The sequence below is a fragment of the Procambarus clarkii genome, chromosome 46 (genome assembly GCF_040958095.1).
Source record: "Procambarus clarkii isolate CNS0578487 chromosome 46, FALCON_Pclarkii_2.0, whole genome shotgun sequence".
NCBI lineage: Eukaryota > Metazoa > Arthropoda > Malacostraca > Decapoda > Cambaridae > Procambarus > Procambarus clarkii.
In genome coordinates, this window is record NC_091195.1 from 28,404,643 (window position 1) to 28,431,251 (window position 26,609).

Here is a 26,609-nt window from a genome sequence, read left to right on the forward strand (position 1 = left end):
ATGTTGTGATGATAATACTGATGATAATATGATGATGATAATACAGTAAGGATGTTGTGATGACAATACAGTAAGGATGATGTAAGGATGTAAGGATACAGTTGTGGGATGCATCTTGAGCAAGCATCTAAAAACATAAAAAAATTAGTTTTTTAATGCACTTGAACATAATTGGGTTTCCCATTCACCTTCATTTAAGCTCTACGGCATTGTAGTAAGTTTCTCCAGTTTGTGAATCTTTTAATTTCGTTAAAAGAATCAACTTTTTCTGTTTCGCTCTAGTACCATATATTTTCCAGGCTGGAAATCAGAGAGTGGCACTGGACCATATGACAAAGGTCTGCACACACTGGATCAAGTCAGGTCGCCCTGAAGACTTAATCAGAGCTGCCAGACATTTTGAACGAGCCTCTCAGATAGTCATTAGCAAACAGGTATGTGTGTGGTAATTTCCCTTTAATTTTTACAGTATAGGCCAGATCAGTTCTTCTTCCACTGAACAGGATTATGCCAGTCAGGGAAGAGTGACATTCTGCACCAGCGCAGCAGGAATCCTTTTCGATGTTCCTCCTGTTAGGTAATACATTTGTTAGGGAGGAACTGAAGAATGGGTGCTTGTCCTGTACATAGGATTCTCTCGGTTACAAAGTCATTTACGTCTACCCTCAGGTCTTGTACAGGCAGAGTAATTTGTAGTATTTGATTTTGTATTTTCTTTTGCTGTCACCATTTTCACTCTTAATTATCTTAGTGTTTGAAAAATTTCAGTCAATTCACAGTCAAATTTTTCAAAGGAAAAAGTGCCCATATTTTACTGAACAAAAACTTCTGCAGCTGGGAAAAAACACATACAGTTCTGTCAGAGCATCGTGAGAGACGCACGTGGTGTCCGTAGGGTCCGCGAATAACATCGATTATCTCCAGACGTTGAAGTGTTACGGAGACAAGAAACATAGTTTTTTGTCACAGGAGTGTATACAAACGCAGTGATCAAGTGTATAGTGAGCTCCTACAGCGGTAGAGCAATTAAGAAAGCAAAAATAAGGTCGAGTGGCAAGATCAACGTGTACCGTTGGGTCAGCCTAGCCAGGACCTACGATTTGCTTGCTGAGTATTGAGTTGTGAAGCGGATTATAGCAAACATAGTGACTGATCCCCCAAAGCGTGTGCACCGTTTAGGAACATATACTATGTGCACATAGTGACTGATGGTCAGTGAGGAAGATAGGAACGAATGGTATACCAGGAGCACGTGGAGACAGCCAGGAGCACGTGGTGACAACATTGATATCAGGGCAGAGGAGAGGACAGGTGACCAACCCTGTCATAAGGACATCTCCTCAAACTCACCTAGGCGTGCTTGCTCGGGGAGAGCTGATAGTAGGTACCTCTCTCCAGGTCATCAATAAGGTGTATAGAGTGACTTAAAATAATTAATTTAAAGTAGGTCTAAATATCTCAGATATACAGCTCCAGGTGGCTCACTCTGGGTACAGGTTTTGACACTCAGATGCTGCACAGAACCGGGTGACCGCCCACCCATCCCCCCCAACTTCCCACACCTCTCACTGTCCCAAGACACCCCCCTCCCCCTATACACAAATGCCCGCATGCATGCGCCCACACACAGACATAGACAGACAGACAGAGAGATAGACAGATAGCTACAGTGGCAGGGATATTAAAGGAGATAGGAATGGAAGGGGCTGAACGAGACATAGAACAGTTTTTCCGGATTGGCCAGTACAACAGAGACAAAAAGAGAGTGATCAAGGTAGTATTCAAGAGCGAGGTCATCAAAGAGGACATCCTAGTAAAGAAGAGCAAACTGAGATATGCAAGGAATTACAAAGAGGTATATCTTCAGAGGGACATGACCAGGGATGAGATAGTAAGGGCAGCAGATGCAAGGAAAAGGCGCAGGGAGAGGGAAGGGAGACAGGAAACCTCAGCCTCCAACCCAGCAATCCCAGAGGGAAGTGGGGAACCCCAATTCAGCAGGAACCCCAGAGGGGACTGCAACACCCCAGCCCACCACCCAATAGGGCCCCCCCCTAATCCCCAGCACAAACCCTTCCTTGTCTCTGCACAATGCCCATCATATCACCCAAATCCTCCCTCTTCCCTTACCCCGAGTATCCCCTGCTTTCCCAGCCCCTGGTCTTTTTCCTGCCCCATGCAGGCCCAGGCAAGACCTAGGCCCTCCATTTCCCACTCCACCTCCCCCCAAACCCCTGTCAACTATACCACAGGAGGGCGTGCCCTCTCCCCAAGCAATCCCTGCCCCCCCCTCACCCCCAGGACTTCTTCCTGACCCAAGCAGGCCTGAGCACGACCTAAGCCCTCCATCCCCCACTATACCTCCCACTGAACCCCTGGTAACTACCTCACAGGAGGATGAGCCTACCCAAGTTGAAATGACCATGGAACAACTTCCTACGCTTGTGGGGAGTGAGGGTGAAATTGGATATAAGAAAGTGAGCTTTAACCCTTCAATTGCGCATCGCATCATATGATGCTTTGACCGACTTGCAGTAAATTGCGCATCGCATCATGTGATGCTTTGGAGTACTACGCAAGATTTAAACGGCCTGCGGATACACGGGGCTCACCACACCTTCATCAGGGCTCTTGTAAACAGACGCCATTTTAAAAAAAAATCGTGGGCCAAACTCCCGGGTGTTAGGGGCCTCAGTATTGAGTCAGTTACCAAGCCTGACGCATGCAGCATGAACTCACAGCACTGCTGTTCAGCTTGTGACCACAGCATCACCTAAAAATGCCATAATATACTTGTTCATGCTATTATGTAGCGATGATATTATTACAGAAGACCCCTGGCTGTGATAAAACTGACCAGGGTTCTGATAATAGTAGGATTGTGGTGATATTTGGCGCTGTGCGCCATGGAGGGAGGATGGTGGCGTTGTCTTTTGAGTGTGTGTGGCCACCTTTTATTGACTGCACTCACCATACCAGCTTAGTAGTTTGCTATGGTGAACACAAATGTAGATACTTATATATAACGTGTGTATAGTGTGAGATAACAGCGAGAGTAGGAGGTTGGGAACCGCCATTTTGGTGAGGGAGGAGCGTCGTCTGCAGGACTTACCATGTTGTTTACTGATGACCACGATGGTCTTTGGGCACCATACCAGTTTACTTGTACAAGTATGGTGAATAAAACAGGTAGATATTTATATATAATGTGTGTATATAGTGTAATAACACCACAAACAGTATTGTTGTAGGAGAAATATTAGTGCGTCTGGCCTTGAGGGCGGCCGCCACCAGCTGACTGTGAGTAGCTACGTCTTTGTGCCTTTACTTACCATACAAGCTTAGATGTACAGTTATGGTGAACAAAACATGTAAATACTTATATATAAAACGTCTGTATATAAAAGCAAAAACAGTATGGTGGGTGGAGAATGGTGGCAAGTCAGGTGAGGTGAGGTGAGGGAGGGAGTGGCAGCCAGTGGCAGCCAGTCACTGCCTGCCACTGCCACTGCCTCTCAGCATACCAACTTAGTGGTTCGTCATGGTGAACAAAACATGCAGATACTTATATATAACCTGTGTATATAGTGTAATAACCGACAAAGTATTTGTTCACTGTTTGATGAACATAATTGAATCAACAATATGCACACCATATTTTTGAGTACAGCGATGATTCACTCATTTTATTATATAAATATATCATACTACACACTATTGAATAATATTACAGCAAAAAACTACAAAAAATCAATCAGAGACATTGAAATAATTAGGTAATTATCTCTTTGTGGCAACTCTGACCTGACAGCTGGCGATCAACAGACCGCCTGGGACGCACGCTCAGTCAGCGCCTGATTTTTGCCACACTTCCCCGCCCTATAGTGGGCAATATATGTCACTTACGATTTTTTTACTATTTTTCCCGTGATCAGTGAACACAAATTAATAGGTTAGGAAGAAAAAATAATTTTTTTTTTTTTTTTTGGTATGCGCCTGTGGGTGTCAAATGGTATATAGCTATGCGCCATTTAAGGGTTAAGGTAATGTACTCAAACACTGATGGGATTACCAATAAAGCAAGTGAACTGGCAGAAAGGGCGCAAGAAGAAAACCCTGATGTAATAGGACTCACGGAAACAAAATTGTCAGGAGTCATAACAGATGCTCCGTGGTGTAGTGGTAAGACACTCGCCTGGCATTCTGCGAGCGCTCTGTCATGGGTTCATATCCTGGCCGGGGAGGATTTACTGGGCGCAAATCCTTAACTGTAGCCTCTGTTTAACTCAACAGTAAAATGAGTACTTGGTTGTAACAACGATTCTTCGCGGCGGGGATCATATTCCAGGGACCTGCCCGAAACGCTACGTGTACTAGTGGCTGTATGAATGTAGCAACTCTTGTATATATATCTCAAAAAAAAAAAAAAAAAAAGATGCTGTGTTTCCAAAGGACTACTATATAGTAAGGAAAGAGAGGGAAGGGAGAGGAGGTGGAGGAGTGGCCCTGCTGATAAGGAAGTACTGGAGTTTTGATGAGATGGAAATTCTAGGCTGTGACGGTTCAGAGATTACATAACAGGAACTATAACAATGGGTGGACCTAAGATAATAGTGGCAGTCATTTACAACCCTCCTCTAAATGACAGAAGACCCAGACAGGAGTTTGATAGGAACAACATGGCAACCAATAATATAATAGAGAGCAGCAGCTTCAGTTGCCTGTAGGAATGGCTCAAGACTCTTAATCATGGGGGATTTCAACCATGGAAATATAGACTGGGAGAATGGGGACCCACATGGCGGTGCAGATACGTGGAGAGCTAAACTCTTGGAAGTGGCAACAAGGAACTTTCTGAGCCAGCATGTCAGGGAACCCACAAGAGTGAGAGTCGATGATAAACCAGCTAGACTCAACCTGATATTCACCCTGAATGAGTCAGAAATAAGGGAAGTCAAAGTTGAAGCCCCCATAGGAATGAGTGACCACAGTGTGCTGACTTTTGAGTACTTGGTGGAGGTAGGGATAATCTATCCAAGGATGGGATCGGAGGGGAAAACTAAATTACCTAAGAGGAAAATATGACGAGATGAGGAGCTTCCTAAGGGGAATAATATGGGAAACAGAAATTAGAGACAAGAATGTGCAGGACATGATGGATTTTGTCACCCAGAAGTGCCAGGAAGCTGCAGACAGGTTTATCCCCGTCCAAAAAGGAGAAAAATTAAAAGCAACAGAAAAACCCATGGTTCAACCAGGAATGCAAGGTAGCAAAGCAACTCAGTAAAAGAACATGGAGAAACTACAGAAATAACAGAACACCGGAGAGCAGGGAGAGATACCAGAGGGCCAGAAATAAGTACCTCAGAGTGAGGAGGGAAGCAGAGAGACAGTATGAAAATGACATAGCGAGTAAAGCCAAGACCCAACCAAAGCTGCTCCACAACCACATTAGGAGGAAAACAGCAGTGAAGGAACAAGTGATGAAGCTGCGAAAAGGGGAGAACAGATACACAGAGAATTACAAGAAGGGGTGTGAAGAACTCGACAAGAGATTCCAGGAGGTCTTCACAATAGAACAAGGAGAAGCCCCAGCACTAAATGAGGAGGAGGCAAACCAAGCAACCTTGGAGGAATTTGACCTCACCAGTGATGAGGCCAAAAGGTGTCTGCTGGAGCTGGATGCGACAAAGGCTGTTGGGCCTGACAGAATCTCACCGTGGATACTAAAGGAAGGTGCAGAAGCACTAAGTGTGCCCCACTCTATGGTGTATAACAGGTCACTGGAAATAGAGACCTACCAGAAAGTTGGAAGACAGCTAACATAGTCCCAATATACAAGAAAAGTGACAGGCAAGAGGTACTGAACTGCAGGCCAGTTTCCCTAACTTGTATATCATGCAAAGTGATGGAGAAAATTGTGAGGAAAAGGCTCGTAGAGCATCTGGAGGGAAATAACTTTGTAATACACCACCAACATGGGTTCAGAGATGGTAAATCGTGCCTCACAGGTTTAATAGAATTCTGTGACCAGGCAACAAAAATTAGGCAGGAAAGAGAAGGGTGGGCCAACTGCATTTTCCTGGACTGCCAGAAAGCCTTTGACACAGTACCCCATAAAAGGCTGTTAAAAAAGTTGGAGCAACAGGCAGATGTAAAAGGGAAGGTGCTCCAGTGGATAAGGGAGTACTTAAGCAACAGGAAACAGTGAGTAATGGTGAGGGGGGAGACATCAGAGTGGCGAGATGTCACCAGCGGAGTCCCACAGGGCTCAGTACTTGGACCCATCCTGTTTCTAATATATGTAAACGATCTTCCAGAAGGTATAGACTTGTTCTTCTCAATGTTTGCTGATGATGCAAAAATTATGAGAAGAATCAAGACGGATGAAGAGACTACAGGATGACCTGGACAAACTAGAGAAATGGTCTAGAAAATGGCTGCTAAAGTTCAACTCAGGAAAGTGTAAGGTAATGAAATTAGGCGAAGGGAGCAGGAGGCTGAACACAAGGTACCATCTGGGAGGTGAAATCCTGCAAGAGTCAGAGAGAAAGATCTGGGGGTTGATATCACACCGAACCTGTCCCCAGAGGCCCGCGAACAAAAAGATATCAGCGGCATATGCTAGACTGGTCAACATAAGAACTGCCTTTAGAAACTTGTGTAAGGAATCATTCAGTACCCTGTATACCACTTATGTCAGACCAATCCTGGAATATGCAGCTCCAGCCTGGATTCCATATCTAGTTAAACACAAAACAAAGTTAGAGAAGATTCAGCGGTATGCCACCAGGCTCGTCCCGGAACTGAGAGGTATGAGCTACGAGGAAAGACTGAAGGAGCTGAACCTCACGTCTCTTGAAAACAGAAGAGTAAGGGGAGACTTGATAACCACCTACAAAATTTTTAGAGAAATTGACAGGGTGGACAAAGACAAACTCTTTAGCGCGGGTGGAACACGAACAAGGGGACGAAGGTGGAAACTTAGTACCCAGATGAGCCACAGAGACGTTAGAAAGAATTTTTCAGTGTCAGAGCAGTTAACAAATGGAATGCATTAGGAAGTGATGTGGTGGAGGCTGACTCCATACACAGCTTTAAGTGTAGATATGATAGAGCCCAGTAGGCTCAGGAATCTGTACACTAGTTGATTGACAGTTGAGAGGTGGGACCAAAGAGCCAGATCTCAACCCCCGCAAGTACAATTAGGTGAGTACATAGAATTTGGTTTTAAATATGCCCAGTGGCTATTTCTTGTAATGTTGTCCCCATCTATGAACTCAGTCCCAGCACCCTAGGCAAGTCCACATATCTCCTGCTTCTTGTTCATCAAATCGGGTGAATAAATCCGGCATGGAAAGTGTGTGTTCCAACCGGAGATTAGCCAAATCAGGGTTCGTTGAATTGTGGTTCTGTTGTATATATAATTATATGCCACAGTTAGCAGGAAAATAATTTATTCATTATTCTTTTAAAAGGTGGAGACAGCTGATATACATGTATCAGCTATGTGGGTACTGCCAGAACTCTGCCTAAGACAGAATGTTGGGGTATGGGTGGAAGCCCATTCACCTGCTCGCATTGACCTGGCTGGAGGGTGGTCTGATACGCCACCCATTTGTTATGAACAAGGAGGAGCAGTACTAAACATTGCTATCAAGGTACTCGTCAGATTTGCGTGTAAAAGTTAGTTTATTTATACTGTATATAACTGAAAACTCATGGTCGAGTGGATTAAGGTGTCCTGTACATACCAGTTGCGTTGCTCCTGGCAGTGTGGGTTCGAGTCACTTCTGGAGTGTGAGTTTTCAGTTGCATATAGTTCTGGGGACCATTCAGGCTTGTTCGCATACTGTATGTGTGTGTGTAATTACCTAAGTAATTACCTAAGTGTAGTTACAGGATGAGAGCTACGCTCGTGGTGTCCCGTCTTCCCAGCACTCTTTGTCATATAACGCTTTGAAACTACTGACGGTCTTGGCCTCCACCACCTTCTCACTTAACTTGTTCCAACCGTCTACCACTCTATTTGCGAAGGTGAATTTTCTTATATTTCTTCGGCATCTGTGTTTAGCTAGTTTAAATCTATGACCTCTTGTTCTTGAAGTTCCAGGTCTCAGGAAGTCTTCCCTGTCGATTTTATCAATTCCTGTTACTATTTTGTATGTAGTGATCATATCACCTCTTTTTCTTCTGTCTTCTAGTTTTGGCATATTTAATGCTTCTAACCTCTCCTCGTAGCTCTTGCCCTTCAGTTCTGGGAGCCACTTAGTAGCATGTCTCCGTGGTGTAGTGGTAAGACACTCGCCTGGCGTTCCGCGAGCGCTTTGTCATGGGTTCGTATCCTGGCCGGGGAGGATTTACTGGGCGCAATTCCTTAACTGTAGCCTCTGTTTAACTCAACAGTAAAATGTGTACTTGGATGAAAAAACAATTCTTCGCGGCAGGGGATCGTATTCCAGGGACCATAGGATTAAGGACTTGCCCGAAACGCTACGCGTACTAGTGGCTGTACAAGAATGTAACAACTCTTGTATATATCTCAAAAAAAAAAAAAAAAAAAAAAAAAAAAATGTCTTTGCACCTTTTCCAGTTTGTTGATGTGCTTCTTAAGATATGGGCACCACACAACAGCTGCATATTCTAGCTTTGGCCTAACAAAAGTCATGAACAATTTCTTTCGTATATCGCCATCCATGTATTTAAATGCAATTCTGAAGTTAGAAAGCATTGCATAGGCTCCTTGCACAATATTCTTTATGTGGTCCTCAGGTGATAGTTTTCTATCTAGAACCACTCCTAGATCTCTTTCTTTATCAGAATTCTTTAAAGATTTCTCACATAATATATAGGTTGTGTGGGGTCTATGTTCTCCTATTCCACATTCCATAACATGACATTTATTAACATTAAATTCCATTTGCCAAGTGGTGCTCCATATACTTATTTTGTCCAGGTCTTTTTGAAGGGCATGACAATCATCTAAATTTCTTATCCTTCCTATTATCTTAGCATCATCAGCAAACATGTTCATATAATTCTGTATACCAACTGGTAGATCATTTATGTACACAATAAACATCACTGGTGCAAGAACTGAACCCTGTGGTACTCCACTTGTGACATTTCTCCATTCCGATACATTGCCTCTGATTACTGCCCTCATTTTTCTATCAGTCAGAAAATTTTTCATCCATGATAGAAGCTTACCTGTCACCCCTCCAATATTTTCCAGTTTCCAGAACAACCTCTTATGTAGAACTCTGTCGAAAGCCTTTTTTAGGTCCAGATAGATGCAGTCAACCCAACCATCTCTTTCCTGTAATACCTCTGTGGCTCGATCATAGAAACTGAGTAAATTCGATACACAGGATCTTCCAGATCGAAAACCCTACTGTCTGTCTGATATTATATCATTTCTCTCCAGGTGTTCTACCCATTTAGTTTTGATTAGCTTTTCCAATACTTTCACTATTACACTCGTCAATGATACAGGTCTATAATTGAGGGGGTCTTCCCTGCTGCCACTTTTGTAGATTGGAACTATGTTAGCCTGTTTCCACCCGTCTGCTACGATTCCTGTACACAGGGATGCCTGAAAGATCAGGTGAAGTGGAATGCTGAGTTCAGATGCACATTCTCTCAGAACCCATGGTGAAACGCCATCTGGGCCAGCTGCTTTGTTCTTACCGAGCTCCTTTAGCATATTTTCCACTTCATCTCTAGACACCTCTATCCGCTCTATGTTGTTCTCTGGAATTCTTATTGTGTCTGGTTCTCTGAAGATTTCATTTTGTACAAACACACTTTGGAACTTTTCATTTAATGTTTCACACATTTCCTTTTCATTTTCCGTGAATCTGTTTCCCATTTTCAACCTCTGGATATTATCCTTTACCTGCAATTTGTTGTTTATGAATTTGTAGAATAGGCCCGATTCTGTTTTACATTTATCTGCTATCCCTTTTTCAAAATTTCTTTCTGCCTCTCTCCTTACTGCTGTATAGTTGTTTCTCGCATCTTTGTATCGCTGGTATGTTTGGGGGTTTGGCCTCTTCCTATACTGATTCCATTTTTGTGTCTTTTGGTCTCTTGCCCTCTCACAATTTCTGTCGAACCAATCCTGCTTTCTGGCCCTGCATCTCTGTTTTGGTATGAATGTTTGTGTGCCTTCCTCGTATAGTTTTAAAAATTTGGCATACATTTCATTTACTTCCCTGCCTAGCAACAATTCTGTCCAATTACACTCATTAAAAAAATTTTGAAGTTCCCCATAGTTGCCTCTCCTTAAATCGAGTTTATCAACTGTTTCAATGTCCCCATTTTCTTCTAGATGATATCTTAAAGCATATTTAATGTCTAACAAGACGTGATCACTCTTTCCCAAGGGAGGAAGGTACTGGATGTCAAATATCTCTTCTTCTTTCCTGGTGAATACTAGATCCAGTACTGACGGTACATCTCCTTCCCTCATTCTTGTGGCTTGCTTTATGTGTTGATACAAGAATGTCTCCAGAATGAGGTTCACAAATCTGCATGTCCAAAAGTCCTCTGTTCTTGCTTCATAGGCCTCCCAGTCTATTGCTCTAAAGTTGAAGTCCCCCAGTATCAACAGTCGTGATTTATCTTTATCTGCTTGTACAATAATATCTCTCATGACCATTATGAGGCCCTCTCGTTTGTCATCCAGTTCTTCCTTTGTCCATGTGTTGCTTGCTGGTGGGCTGTAGTGTGTAATTACCTAAGTGTAATTACCTAAGTGTAGTTACAGGATGAGAGCTACGCTCGTGGTGTCCCGTCTTCCCAGCACTCTTTGTCATATAACGCTTTGAAACTACTGACGGTCTTGGCCTCCACCACCTTCTCACTTAACTTGTTCCAACCGTCTACCACTCTATTTGCGAAGGTGAATTTTCTTATATTTCTTCGGCATCTGTGTTTAGCTAGTTTAAATCTATGACCTCTTGTTCTTGAAATTCCAGGTCTCAGGAAGTCTTCCCTGTCGATTTTATCAATTCCTGTAACTATTTTGTATGTAGTGATCATATCACCTCTTTTTCTTCTGTCTTCTAGTTTTGGCATATTTAATGCTTCTAACCTCTCCTCGTAGCTCTTGCCCTTCAGTTCTGGGAGCCACTTAGTAGCATGTCTTTGCACCTTTTCCAGTTTGTTGATGTGCTTCTTAAGATATGGGCACCACACAACAGCTGCATATTCTAGCTTTGGCCTAACAAAAGTCATGAACAATTTCTTTAGTATATCGCCATCCATGTATTTAAATGCAATTCTGAAGTTAGAAAGCATAGCATAGGCTCCTTGCACAATATTCTTTATGTGGTCCTCAGGTGATAGTTTTCTATCTAGAACCACTCCTAGATCTCTTTCTTTATCAGAATTCTTTAAAGATTTCTCACATAATATATAGGTTGTGTGGGGTCTATGTTCTCCTATTCCACATTCCATAACATGACATTTATTAACATTAAATTCCATTTGCCAAGTGGTGCTCCATATACTTATTTTGTCCAGGTCTTCTTGAAGGGCATGACAGTCATCTAAATTTCTTATCCTTCCTATTATCTTAGCATCATCAGCAAACATGTTCATATAATTCTGTATACCAACTGGTAGATCATTTATGTACACAATAAACATCACTGGTGCAAGAACTGAGCCCTGTGGTACTCCACTTGTGACATTTCTCCATTCTGATACATTGCCTCTGATTACTGCCCTCATTTTTCTATCAGTCAGAAAATTTTTCATCCATGATAGAAGCTTACCTGTCACCCCTCCAATATTTTCCAGTTTCCAGAACAACCTCTTATGTGGAACTCTGTCGAAAGCCTTTTTTAGGTCCAGATAGATGCAGTCAACCCAACCATCTCTTTCCTGTAATATCTCTGTGGCTCGATCATAGAAACTGAGTAAATTCGATACACAGGATCTTCCAGATCGAAAACCATACTGTCTGTCTGATATTATATCATTTCTCTCTAGGTGTTCTACCCATTTAGTTTTGATTAGTTTTTCCAATACTTTCACTATTACACTTGTCAATGATACAGGTCTATAATTGAGGGGGTCTTCCCTGCTGCCACTTTTGTAGATTGGAACTATGTTAGCCTGTTTCCACCCGTCTGCTACGATTCCTGTACACAGGGATGCCTGAAAGATCAGGTGAAGTGGAATGCTGAGCTCAGATGCACATTCTCTCAGAACCCATGGTGAAATGCCATCTGGGCCAGCTGCTTTGTTCTTACCGAGCTCCTTAAGCATTTTTTCCACTTCGTCTCTAGACACCTCTATCCGCTCTATGTTGTTCTCTGGAATACTTATTGTATCTGGTTCCCTAAAGATTTCATTTTGTACAAACACACTTTGGAACTTTTCGTTTAGTGTTTCACACATTTCCTTTTCATCTTCCGTGAATCTATTTCCCATTTTCAACCTCTGAATATTATCCTTTACCTGCAATTTGTTGTTTATGAATTTATAGAATAGACCTGGTTCTGTTTTACATTTGTCCGCAATCCCTTTTTCAAAATTTCTTTCTGCCTCTCTCCTCACTGCCGTGTAGTTGTTTCTCGCATCTTTGTATCGCTGGTATGTTTGGGGGTTCGGCCTCTTCCTGTATTGATTCCATTTTTGTGTCTTTCGGTCTCTAGCCCTCTCGCAATTTCTATTGAACCAATCCTGTTTCCTAGTTCTGCATCTCTGTTTTGGTATAAATTTTTTTGTGCCTTTGTGCCTGCCTTTGTGTGTGTGTGTGTGTGTGTGTGTGTATATATATATATATATATATATATATGCATATATATATATATATATTAGTATATTTTGGTAGCAGTCTTTCCTGTAGACATATTTTATTAAATATGACCGAAAAAGTAAGATTAATAATTCTAACACGAATTTTCTCAATCTTTCGTACATTATGCTTCACTGTTGGAGGTAAATCAAAAATCACTTCTCCAAAATTCATTTTTATTTCTAGTCTGACGCGACACGGGCGCGTTTCGTAAAACTTATTACATTTTCAAAGACTTCACAAATACACAACTGATTAGAACTTGCATTTCCCTGATTTTATATCTACTTTTGAGTGAGGTGGGAAGGGTGATGTGGCATTACATTTGAGTGAGGTGGGAAGGATGATGTGGCATTAGAGGATATTAATAGGGTATTAAAAGTATCAACACAAGACAGAACACGAAACAATGGATATTGAATAGAAGTGTTTGTAGAAAGCCTATTGGTCCATATTTCTTGATGCTTCTATATTGGAGCGGAGTCTTGAGGTGGGTAGAATATAGTTGTGCAATAATTGGCTGTTGATTGCTGGTGTTGACTTCTTGATGTGTAGTGCCTCGCAAACGTCAAGCCGCCTGCTATCGCTGTATCTATCGATGATTTCTGTGTTGTTTACTAGGATTTCTCTGGCGATGGTTTGGTTATGGGAAGAGAATGATTAAATCAAAGCCTCTCTTCCCATAAGCCTCTCTTCCCATAAGCCTCTCTTCCCATTAAGCCTATCTTCCCATAACCAAACCATCGCCAGAGAAATCCTAGTAAACAACACAGAAATCATCGATAGATACAGCGATAGCAGGCGGCTTGACGTTTGCGAGGCACTACACATCAAGAAGTCAACACCAGCAATCAACAGCCAATTATTGCACAACTATATTCTACCCACCTCAAGACTCCGCTCCAATATAGAAGCATCAAGAAATATGGACCAATAGGCTTTCTACAAACACTTCTATTCAATATCCATTGTTTCGTGTTCTGTCTTGTGTTGATACTTTTAATACCCTATTAATATCCTCTAATGCCACATCATCCTTCCCACCTCACTCAAATGTAATGCCACATCACCCTTCCCACCTCACTCAAAAGTAGATATAAAATCAGGGAAATGCAAGTTCTAATCAGTTGTGTATTTGTGAAGTCTTTGAAAATGTAATAAGTTTTACGAAACGCGCCCGTGTCGCGTCAGACTAGAAATAAAAATGAATTTTGGAGAAGTGATTTTTGATTTACCTCCAACAGTGAAGCATAATGTACGAAAGATTGAGAAAATTCGTGTTAGAATTATTAATCTTACTTTTTCGGTCATATTTAATAAAATATATATATATATATATATATATATATATATATATATATATATATATATATATATGTCGTACCTAGTAGCCAGAACGCACTTCTCAGTCTACTATGCAAAGCCCAATTTGCCTAATAAGCCAAGTTTTCATGAATTAATTGTTTTTCGACTACCTAACCTACCTAACCTAACCTAACCTAACTTTTTCGGCTACCTAACCTAACCTAACCAATAAAGATAGGTTAGGTTAGGTTAGGTAGGGTTGGTTTGGTTCGGTCATATATCTACGTTAATTTTAACTCCAATAAAGAAAAATTTATCTCATACATAATGAAATGGGTAGCTTTATCATTTCATAAGAAAAAAATTAGAGTAAATATATTAATTCAGGAAAACTTGGCTTATTAGGCAAATCGGGCCTTGCATAGTAGGCCGAGAAGTGCATTCTGGCTACTAGGTACGACATATATATATATATATATATATATATATATATATATATATATATATATATATGTCGTACCTAGTAGCCAGAACTCACTTCTCAGCCTACTATTCAAGGCCCGATTTGCCTAATAGGCCAAGTTTTCCTGAATTAATATATTTACTATAATTTTTTTCTTATGAAATGATAAAGCTACCCTTTTCACTATGTATGAGGTCAATTTTTTTTTATTGGAGTTAAAATTAACGTAGATATATGACCGAACCTAACCAACCCTACCTAACCTAACCTAACCTATATATATAGGTAAGGTTAGGTTAGGCATCCAAAAAAAGCTAGGTTAGGTTAGGTTAGGTAGGTTAGGTAGACGAAAAAACATTAATTCATGAAAACTTGGCTTATTAGGCAAATCGGGCCTTGAATAGTAGGCCTAGAAGTGAGTTCTGGCTACTAGGTACGACATATATATATATATATATATATATATATATATATATATATATATATATATTATATATATTATATATATATATATATATGTATGTATGTAATATTAATTATTGTGCAGCAAAATGAATATAAACGTTATGTTTCTAGGTTCCTTTACCTTACCTTAGCTTACAGTGACATTTTCTTAAACAGTCACTTATCCCGTCAATATGTTACTGGTCTTTCACAAAGTGACAAAGAGTGTCGGGAAGACGGGACACCACGAGCATAGCTCTCATTCTGTAACTACTGTACTACAGTTGGGTAATTCCATGCAATTTTAAAACATTTAGACAATGCGTTTGCTTTGAAACATTAAATGAACACGAGTGCACATTTTAAAACACTCAGCAGGATATAGTATATATTTTATAATATTAAGGTATGATGAAATTGTTCAATTTGCACTGAATCGTTTATAATAATAATAATAATAATAATATTAATAATAATTCATAATTTATACAAAATATACATTGGTTATATTACGTTGTATATTAAATATAACACTGCTGCAGTTTTTGATAAGCCAACTAATTATATACAACATTTTGTACAAATTTTAAACCTAACAAAGTAGACAAGCTCCCAAATGAATACATATTCGAGGTCAGGTAATAAAGTTGTGTTATAAGCAAGGTAAGTTGAGGTAATTATCAGGAGAAAGTACCAAGCCCTTACAACTCTATATATCACTGGGAAGGGGTCAGGATAAAGATTTGGGATGGGACGGGTGGGAGAGAGAAATGGTGCCCAACCACATGGACGGTCGGGAATTGAACGCCGTCCTGCATGAAGCGAGGCCGTCACTCTACCGTCCAGCCCAAGTGGTTATTAGCAGGTATTATTATTTAATATACAGTACAGTAAAAGGTCAAGAAGAAAGTATACTTTATCAAGAGATATATTGTGGATAATTCAAGGTTTTGCCAGCTTAAAATATTTATACAGATTAACAAGAAAAAGCCTATTGGTGCTCGGGTGCGAATCACCAGCGAATTCCACATTGTGTGTACACTCCGTGATTGGTCGGGTGGAGACGTCCACCTGACTTGGACCACGCTAGATGACTTGCGAGATTATGACAATCCTGTTGCTCCGGGTGCTCTGGTGAAAGCTACACTACTTTACTGTAAAGTGGTGGACCTAACTAGTGAAGATTCTCTGGCTGTACAGTTGAAGGATAGGTAATGTAATTATTCCTTCAGATACTGTTGAATAATTGAGGCATTTTTCACGATGCCACTCAGATATATTGTAAGCTTTTTACCTTGCCAGATTGAACGCAGGGCATGCCAAGTTACTTATTTATTAGTAAGTGATCCCCACTTATTCTATATTTACAACTGATATTGATTTACAGGTTTATATTTCAAAGACATTTATTTATTCCCCAATTGCATGAATCATGATAAAGACTGATAAAGCAATACTGTATATAATAGTTTGTGTGAAGCTGCAACAGTCTGGACTTTAGCCTTAATCCAACCTGGTAGACTGGTTAGGTAACAAGAGAGAAGAGATTGATCCAGGACACTTTTATTCATACAGAACCATGAACAAATGTACAGTACACATCAAGATCCAAGGGAACTTGAAGCACACTAGAAATAGCTGTCCATTCCAATTCAAAAAATTAACTTATTATGTGTACCCAACACAGACAGACAGCCCTGAGAAGCCATACAGTCATAATCAATGTGAGGTGGCACTTGCAAGCTGAGCCCTAAGCATAATTCCCACTCCAGGCATTGTAATACAATAAAGATGGGGATTATCTTGAGGTTATCTTGAGATGATTTCGGGGCTTTTTAGTGTCCCCGCGGCCCGGTCCTCGACCAGGCCTCCACCCCCAGGAAGCAGCCCGTGACAGCTGACTAACACCCAGGTACCTGTTTTACTGCTAGGTAACAGGGGCATAGGGTGAAAGAAACTCTGCCCATTGTTTCTCGCCGGCGCCTGGGATCGAACCCAGGACCACAGGATCACAAGTCCAGCGTGCTGTCCACTCGGCCGACCGGCTCCCCTTCGGGAGCTGCCATACTTAGCATTGTCCCTGTTCAAGAATGGATGGGATGATGAATAATAAACATGGTCTGTGATGTGTGTGTGAGTGTCACACATGCCACCCAGATCACTGGATGGAATGAGTACAAAGCATGTTACTCTCATATGAAATGGTAACTGAAAACACTCTAAAATGCTTTAATGTATGAAGGAACATGGAAAGCACAGGCAGATGGCACCCCTCCACTCTAACAGGGAGAAGTGCAAAAAGGCCACTGACAGACTGCCCAACATAGAATAAGAAAGAATGGTTCATGTCCCACACAGAAGAAACGACCCAAAGTCTGAACACAAAGGTGATGCAACTCGATCGAGACCATCTGCTGAAAACATGCCATGGAGAGGGACAGAGAACACTATAAACATCAGAGGTCCGCGGTTATTCAACACCCTCCCAGCGAGCATAAGAAATATTACCGGAACAACCGTGGACATCTTCAAGAGAAAACTAGATCGTTTTCTCCAAGAAGTGCTGGACCAACCGGGCTGTGGTGGGTATGTGGGCCTGCGGGCCGCTCCAAGCAACAGCCTGGTGGACCAAACTCTCACAATTCAAGCTTGGCCTCGGGCCGGGCTTGGCAGTAGAACAACTCCCAGAACCCCATCAACCAGGTATATGTGGGCCTGCGAGCCGCTTCAAGCAACGGCCTAGTGGACCAAACTCTCACTTAGCCTCAGGCCGGGCTTGGGCAGTAGAACAACTCTCAGGACCCCATCAACCAGGTATATGTGGGCCTGCGAGCCGCTCCAAGCAACAGCCTAGTGGACCAAACTCTCACAAGTCAAGCCTGGCCTCGGGCCGGGCTTGGGGAGGAGAAGAACTCCCAGAACCCCATCAACCAGGTATCAACCAGGTAAAGGCAGTGAAAACTGATATACAACAATTATACTTTTTTTTTTTTTTTTTTTTTTTTTTTTTTGAGATATATACAAGAGTTGTTACATTCTTGTACAGCCACTAGTACGCGTAGCGTTTCGGGCAGGTCCTTAATCCTACGGTCCCTGGAATACGATCCCCTGCCGCGAAGAATCGTTTTTTCATCCAAGTACACATTTTACTGTTGAGTTAAACAGAGGCTACAGTTAAGGAATTGCGCCCAGTAAATCCTCCCCGGCCAGGATACGAACCCATGACATAGCGCTCGCGGAACGCCAGGCGAGTGTCTTACCACTACACCACGGAGACTGTAAATACTAGTACAGTAATACAGTACTAGAAAAACATAAGATAAGGCCTAAATATCTGAACAATCATGTGCCAGGTAAACCCCAAACTGGAAAACAAGTAGCAATTGATGCTTTGGTTTGCTGGTGCAACTGTAAACTACTAGTGGAACAGACCACCAAGAAAAAGTCACTACCAGTCCCTCACCTACCAGTGATAAACAAAATACAAACTTGAGAAAGAGAACAAGTCAGACATACACCTCAAGTATCACTTTCAGCAGAACCTTTTACTTTATATCTCACGCCCCAAAGGAGAATAACATGATCCTCTGTTCTAAGATGGGGGGAACCAAAAACTTCCCAAAACTGGCTTGGAAAAATAAGGTATTGCCTGTTGAACAGGAGTATACAGGAACATGGTAGTGCATGCAGGAAACCAACCATATGTATGGTCTCTACTGCACAAGTTGCAAGGTTTCAAGTCCCATCTAGCCAGGTGAGCAGAGAGATGAGATGTTGAAATAAATAGAAGGGCAAAGTCCGCTTCGTGTGAAACTGACTACTGCTAAGAATGCTGGTCTAGACCGTAACAGTAAGAAAGTGAAGACTAGCCTTATTTTTTCAAAATATTTGTTGCTTAATACATTCTTGAGGATGCATATCTATGTTCTATGTTCGTTCTCGTTCTCTCTCTCTCTCGCACTTTCTTTAATCTCCTTTATACCCTATTTTATTTTTCTGTAGATATGATGGTGGCTTGGAGGTTGAAGTTTGGTCCCATTTGCCACAAGGTTCAGGACTAGGAGGGAGCAGTCTATTGGCAGGGGCGTTGGTTTCTGCCATCATTGTGTTGCTGGGACATCCACCACCCCGCCACTCACATCTCATCCATGCCACCTTGTGTATTGAACAGTGGCTTACAACTGGTGGTGGATGGCAAGACCAGGTTTGTTGATTGTATACTTATTCTTATTTGTTGTACTTAACCCATATATAACCTTCTGGGGTATATATAAATAAGTTACCACAGGTTTTGGAATTAAGTGGTACATTCTCACGAAGTGACTACCATGCATAGTATTGCATTGAACACTGTATTACACCAAGGAGTAACTTGATACATTTTGACAATATGATTCACATTATGATTTGGTTTACCTTAGTCATGGAATGGATGCCCTGTTAGGCTTATTGAGGTCTCCCTAAGCCAATTGCTAACCTTTTCCCAGGATGCAAACCACAACAGTTGCCTAACTTTCCTTGTTCTTTACATGTCAACTCAGAGAGTCAATTAATGATGAGATGAAGGTCTAGTATGCAAGCCTCTCCTTCTTCTTCATTTGAAATGATTATTTTTTTTTTACCTTAGAATACCTATAAGTGAGAGTAGGAACTGCTTTCTACTTCATCAACCTCATTAAATAATGAGGTTGATGAAATGGGAAAGGTGGTACAGGTATAGATAAAATCTAATTTAATGGAAAGGGGGGTGTGGAAGGGTACAAGGAAACAGCATAGATACTGTATGATAAAGAGGTTTCAATAACTTCTTTGAGTTCAAGTTCAAGTATGTTTATTGAGATAAGAAATACATCTCTAAAGGATAGAGTAGCTTAGGCTATTTCTACCCCCCTCTACTTCAAGTCCCTCAAGGGGCGCACAAATTCAGTGAGTACAAATCCACAAATCACAATACAAGAATCCCATTTAACATTGCAGGTTAATATAGTCCAGCACAGCATATAAGCGTTACACTCTTGGGGCAAAATTCTTGTAGCTCCTAAGTATACTGTCTATCATACCATTATCACACATCCAAACAATTTGATGTGGTACACTAGTTATTTCTATAATTCTATAGCTATCAATAAGTTGACAGTGTAATACATAATGTTCTAAGGTGTGGGCGTGCGGCATACTACATAATTTACACTCCTTATCTTTTTCACTGACATCAACACCGTATTGCCAGATATATTTGTATCCTTTCTTTGAGTTTGTGTTATGCTATGCAGGTTGGTGGGCTTGTAGGAGGAGCCAAGCTGGGAGTGAGCAGGAAAGGAACACCTGTCACTGTCTCTACTTACAAGATCCCTCTGTCCCAGACTTTTATTGACCGTCTTAATGAGCATCTCCTCTTACTTTATACTGGGAAGGTATGTTAATCCTGGTAATTTGTTTTATACTGGGCTGTATTCCTTACTAAATGGTTTTTGAGCTGTTGCCCTCCATTTCTAAGACGGGCTCACCATAGGCCGTGCTACTTGGAACTTCTTGTTTCAGGTACCGAATCTTTAACAACAACAACAACAACTCCATTTCTATATGGGAATTCGTTCTTTTGAGACTGCATTTAGAATGTTCTTTTTTTTACAACTTGGAAATTGCATTACATTCCAAGACTATGAATTTTGTGATATCAAATAATAGTGTACAGTATTGTACTATTAAATTAAATTTATTGATAATGAACTAGGCTGATTTAAAAAAAATGTCAGCATTGCCCAAGAATCCCTTGCCCAAGCATGAAAAGAGAGTAGCAGATGCCATCTCACTATTCAGTCACTACAGACTACTGTGAAAGAATGAACAAATGGGCCATGAATGCCAGTGTTGTAACCACCTGAAAGTGGGTGGAGGCTGCCTATCAAACTAGAAAGGGCAGCAGGAATAATACCTACTCAGGGAGGAGGAGCACCAAAACCTCTTCCCCAAATCTGAAAAAGAAGACAAAGTTTTTTTTTTCTGGGGGGGAGCCCCTACGGCTCCCCGGAGCTTACTGGGCTGATATGCTAATGTCAGACTTTGGCATCAGTCATGTGTATGGAGTTCTTAGGGGCCTACCGGGGACCACGGCCAGAACCTGGCCCCCTCAGAGAGGCAAGGGGAGCAATGGCCTATAGAAACCCCCAATGTGGTTGGAAGCATTCTATGTCTGCCATCAACCGGGTCAAGCATCCAGAAAGGTAAGCATTCCAAAACAAACCCCTATTCTGGTGAAAATTTCTACCTAAAGCCAAACTAGTGGATAGAACTCCCCGACAGAAAACAAGCACACAAGTATGACATCACATGTCACCGGGCCGCTGTCTGCGCAGCTCCCCCCTCCCCGAGAGGGAAAAGGGGGAGCCCCAGACCTCTCACGCTGGCTATCCACCCATCAGTTCTTTGGCTGATGCTAAAGGCACTGGTTGTGTGCTCTGGCTCCAGTGGTTGTTTCAGCACTGTGCCTAGAGTGTGGTGTCTGTCTGCTAGGTGGTGTGTGAGCCGGGAGTGAGTCTCCAGTACGCGAGCTGCATGGGCCTAGGGTTCCCTTCCCTAGGTGCCCTGTAAGTACTACCCTTGGGGCTTGGGGTTACCTTCCACAAGTTCCTTGGGTCCTGCTTCTGCTAGGCCGTCTACTTTTTGGTTTTCGGTCGCCCTTTGTGTGATGGGGGGGTTCTGTCTCCCTTGTTCGCCTTATGGTAAGGGGCAGTTTGCACTGGTAGAGGCGCAGGGTGCTGCGCAGCTTGTTTTCACCAATCATAGTGGTCAGCTCTGTTCCGCTTGGGTACGCTGTCCTCTTGCGGGGGTTTTCATTTTCCTTTTTGTTTGTCTACCTGGTGGGGGGTCTGCCTTTGGTTCTTGACCCCCTTGTACTGGATTCTCTTTCTTCTTCTGGTGGTTCCCCTGCTAGGTCCCCATGAGTGTACACTTCCCGGGGGTTCAGTTCCTAGAAGGTTGTTTGGTAGACATGGGCGCTTGTTAGCAGTACCCTTCCTGGGATTACCTGAGCACGAGTCCTCTTATAGTTAATGAAATGCTCAGGACCTTGGCAAACCCTTAGGGGGGGGGGGGGGAGCGTGGGCCTGATGGATGTGGCCCCAGAGTTCCCCCCCCCTCGCTTTGTGCGTGTTTGAGGGTTGCTCTGTCCCCTTGTCTCTGGGTGACACTTGCTGTTTTGCCTCCGTCAGTTGCCTGTGGGGTCGGTGACACCTTCCGCCCGGGGTCCTGCGAGTTTTGTTGCTTGCTGTGGCTCGGTTACCCAGTCTTCTGCTGACTAAGTGGGTGCAGGCAGCACGGGCGTTGCACGTTAAGTTTCGGTGCCAATGCGCTAGGTTGTTTGCTCGGAAGCCCCGAGGCTGCCCCATTTTAATTGGTGGTCTTGTCGAGTCCCCGCACCTTTCCTCCCTGCATCCGGGTCTTTACCGTCTGTAGGGTTGGGGCGGGGCTTCCATGGTTTTGAGACTCGGTTGGTCTCTGGGAATTCCCCTTCCGTGGTAGCGATGGGGGTATTCGAGCCTGTTCCTCCAGTCGTGTTGTATGAGTCCGCCAGTGGGCTCCCTTCCTTTGTGTTTTTCACAGCTGCCCTGGTTTTTCTTGAGGCTGGGGCTTTGGGGGGACGGCTCGGCCCCGGGGCCTGCTGTGTGGGTTCCCGGGGCTGGGGAAGGACTGACTTGGGGAGAGCCTCTGGCCCCATTGGAACCCGCTGGGTTTTTTTCTACCCCCTGGGCGGGGCTTGCGGTTGGGCAGAGGGGAGTTTTTTATTTCTCCACTCTCCGCATGAGTTGTTGGGCGTCAGCCCTTCCCCGGGCTCGGTTCTTTGTCCCTTACGCCCATTGGTTCCGTCCTGTCAGTGGGTGCTCTTCTCCGTTGTTCACCCCTTTTAACTTGGGACTGTTAACTTCCCTGTCATGTTTCCCCCTCTTCTTGGGGTTCTGCATGTCTTTGGGTCTTGGGTGTGACTGGGTTTTTCGGTGCCTTCGTCGTTTGTGCTTGCTTTTGTGTTCTCGAAGGTTGGGGACGGTTTTTGCTCCTTCCCGTATTAGTGGATCGCCTGTCGTTTGCCGGTGCAGCTTCCCTCCGGTCCTTTCTAGAGCTTGTTGATCTTCTTCTGGGCTTCCTCTTGAGTTTTTGGCCCTGTCTCATTCTTTTGTTCGTGTATCTTCTCTCTATGCAGTGTCTTGGTGCTGCTCTTTTTCCTTCCATACTTCAGGTCCAAGATGCCAGGTTGGGGTGCTTGTAGCCCAATTGGGCTACTGGTGTCCCGGTTAGATTCCGTTCGGTTCATTGGTTTCCTTAATGAGCCGGCTAAGTGTCGTTACTTACTCTTTTTTTTTTCATTTTTGGCTTCTGTTCCCGTACGTTGGGCTGTTTCTTCCGTGAATCGCCCGGGATGCGTCCTGTTGGGCTACTTTTCGTTCATGTCCTGTGCATGCGCCGTGGGAGTTTGTTTTGGTTCGGACGGTGTGCACCAGTGCTGGGGTTCTCCGTCCATTTTCTCGAGAGTGCTTTGCCTCTCGTTTGTCTCATTCTCCAGTTCGTGCCCAGTTGCTCCTGGGGGTGTTCTGGGGGTGCCGTTATGGGGAGGTCGCCGGGTTTTTCCTGCATTTTAGGTAGTGAGCGCCTCTGTCGCCTCTCCCGTCCTCTTCTGCATGGGCGGCTCTAGCCTGCTTACAAGCGGGTGGTGCTCCCGGTTCTCAGCTGCAGGTGCACGATACCCTGTCCGCCTCGGGCGGCACCGGCCTTGTGACATTGTCTTGACCCTTCTGTGCCACTGTTCTGCAGGTGAGTTTATGCGGTCTGGCGTCTCCTTCGTCTAGGCGCTGGTTCATTTTTGGGGGTACGAATGGGAGTACATACGTACATGAGTACATGGAACATACTGACAGGGGTGCCTGCAGTAGGTTTATTGGCCCATACGTGGCAGCTCTTGTTCCTAACCTCCCGATTTGGACGTCAGCCCGCAGATGACTGCAGGCCTCTCGCCCCATTCGGGACGGCTCCTGACTGTGCCCATCCAGTCCCTCTCCTATGCATGTCCACCTATGTGGGCTTGGTGAGTAGATGATCTCCCAGAATCCCATCAGGCAGGTATCAAGCAGGTTTCGTGCTTGTGTTTGGGGCCCCCACCTCCACTGTGTTCCTCTGTGCATAAGTGGTGGTGCCTGTTGTGTGGTACATGTTCCTGTGTCAAGGGTGTTTTGTGGTGACCTTTTGCTGCGGTTTTGATACTGCGGTTGCGTGTTGGTGTGCGCTTTTGGCGTTTTGTTCAGCCCTTCCGTGCTTCTTCCCGGGGCCTTACTTGTTTGGGTTATTTGTGCCCATATTTTCTGGGTCCTTCATTCCTTGCCGGTCTTGCTGTACCTGGCTTAGCTTTTCCATGTACATTCAAATTGAAGTTCAGCTGTTTATTCAAGTAATGTACATACAAGGTGAGATACAACCCATGATGGAACATTGGATTCTTTGTTCTCCCCTAGTTGTCCTCCCATAGCTGTGCTTGTTGGGGTTGGGCTTTGGCTCTTGGTCCCGCCTCTGCTGTCGGTCGCTTAGTGTGCAGGTTCCTGGGCCTGCTGGGCTCTTTCGTATCTTCGTTTGACCCTGTCTGGAGTCAGGCTCCGCCATTCTCTGCCTTCGCCATGAGACGTTCTTTCCGGTTGCTTGTTACATGTTGCATATTGCTGGTTGCGTGTTGCATGTGGTGCGTGTTGCTGGTGCGCGTGTGCATTGGTAACGTGTGCCACTGTGACATGTGGCACTTGTTACTGTGTCGGGATGTTGTGGGGTGACATTTTGCTGTAGTTTTGTGCCTGGGGTTGTGCTTTGGCTCTTTCGTCCTGCCTCTCCCCCCTGTCATTTCCCTGACAACTCCTGGACTCTGTTGGGTCTGCACTTGCAGCTGTGTGTGGGGTCCGCTTTCACCACTTCCCTTCCTTGTGCGTCTCCTTCACACTGTTATGTGTTTTGTTTGTGCCTTTTGGCCTTCTTGTTGCCAGGTTTGGGTTCCTGTTTTCCTGGCTTTCCCTGCCTGTGGGCTTTTTCGGGGTCTCGCGGTGTTCCTTCTCTGGGGTCTTGAGTCGGGTTCATAGTTTCCGGTCTCCTGACGAGCTCACTCGTGTTGGGGGGTTTTCTGTTCGACAGACGTTCCGTCTCCGTCTTTGCCGGCTTGGGTTTCCGGCTCTGCCTCCTCATTGGTCGCGCCTGAGATTTTCCCGCGGCTCTGCCTCTTCCTAGGCTTGGATGAACCTTGATGGGGCTGGTTGGGTTCTGCCTCGAGTCTCTCACCTTTGGTAGGTGGTCGGGTGGCCAAGAAAAGCACACAGGTGTCCCACTTGTGTGCTTTTCTAGGCGGCAGTACTGTATGGGGTAATTTGGCAGTTTGGTTACATCTGCGGTGTTCGTAGGCTGTCTCGTGTGTTGTTTCGCCTCCGGCCTGTTCTTGCGCCACTTGGGCCGTCCTAATCTTTGGGCAGCATGCTCTTTCTGCTCCTCGGTTGGTGGTGGCCCCTTCGGCCCGGGTTTGTTTTGGCAGCTCTTTTCCTGTTGGCGTTTGCCTCTAGGGCTTGGGTCGCTGAGTTTCTTGCTCTCCTTCGTTCATGGCATTTGGTTTGTTCGGTTGGAGCCGTCTCCCTCTTTTCTGGTACAGGGTGAGGCTGCAGCGTTCCTTTGGTTTGTTTGGTGCTTGGTTGGTCGGGCCGGGGGTGCATCGTGTTTTGTGTTCTGTTGCGGCCCTCTGCTGTTGTTTGCGTGCCTCAGCTTTTGTGTCCTGGGCGCGGTTTCGGTTGATCCGGTTCCGTTCTTCCCTGTTCGCGGGAGAAGGTGTCCCGGGTCGTCAGCCGTGTTATTGCGGCTAGCCAGCCTGTGTTCTTTGCCCGTGGCGTTCGTGGTTTAGCTGCTCTTGCTGCAGTCTTGACGGCATGTCCTTGCTGACTTCCTCTGCGGGGTTTTTTGGCAGTCATACAGGGGCCTGGCTGCTCATTGTCTTGTGTCGTTCCAGGGCCCGTTCGGGCCTGTATCACCTTAGGTTGGCGGTTGCAGCCAGTTAGCTCGCTTTCTGTTGAAGGGTGCGTGATGTTTGCCTCCCGGATCCGTCCCTTTGACCTTCCTCTGTGGGTTGTTAGCTCCGGGGAGCCGACGGGGCTCCCCCCAGAAAACCAGCGTTGAATGTAATGAAACGCCATTTTCTGGGTGAGACCCGGAGGCTCCCCGGCAACCCTCCCTCCCTCCAGTCGGCGGTTTTTCGAGTGTTTTGACATCCAGTCTAGTAACTGATGGGTGGATAGCCGGCGTGAGAGGTCTGGGGCTCCCCCTTCCCCCTCCCGGGGAGGGGGGAGCTGCGCAGACAGAGGCGCGGTGACGTCATACTTGTTTGCTTGTTTTTTGTTGGGGAGTTCTATCCACTAGTTCGGCTTTTTTTACCAGATTTTTTTTTTTTCAATTTTTACCAGAATAGGGTTTTGTTTTGGGATGCTTACCTTTCTGGATGTTTGACCCGGTCGATGGCAGACACAGAATGCTTCCAACCACACGGGGTTTCTATAGGCCATTGCTCCCCTTGCCTCTCTG

At 44.2% G+C, this 26,609-nt stretch overlaps 1 protein-coding gene across 2 annotated transcripts in view; it reads left to right on the top strand.

Annotated features, from left to right (window-relative positions):
* Window positions 1-26,609, top strand: part of LOC123770624 (L-fucose kinase) — a 54,308-nt gene that overhangs the window by 24,079 nt on the left and 3,620 nt on the right. Inside the window, exons 10-14 of one of the 2 annotated variants that reach the window (XM_069301880.1) lie at window positions 300-434; window positions 7,479-7,661; window positions 15,999-16,234; window positions 19,026-19,227; window positions 20,297-20,437. In XM_069301880.1, coding sequence (XP_069157981.1) covers window positions 300-434; window positions 7,479-7,661; window positions 15,999-16,234; window positions 19,026-19,227; window positions 20,297-20,437 — 897 coding nt within the window. The remainder of the gene's footprint in view (window positions 1-299; window positions 435-7,478; window positions 7,662-15,998; window positions 16,235-19,025; window positions 19,228-20,296; window positions 20,438-26,609) is intronic. The other variant, XM_069301881.1, reaches the window with a different exon arrangement.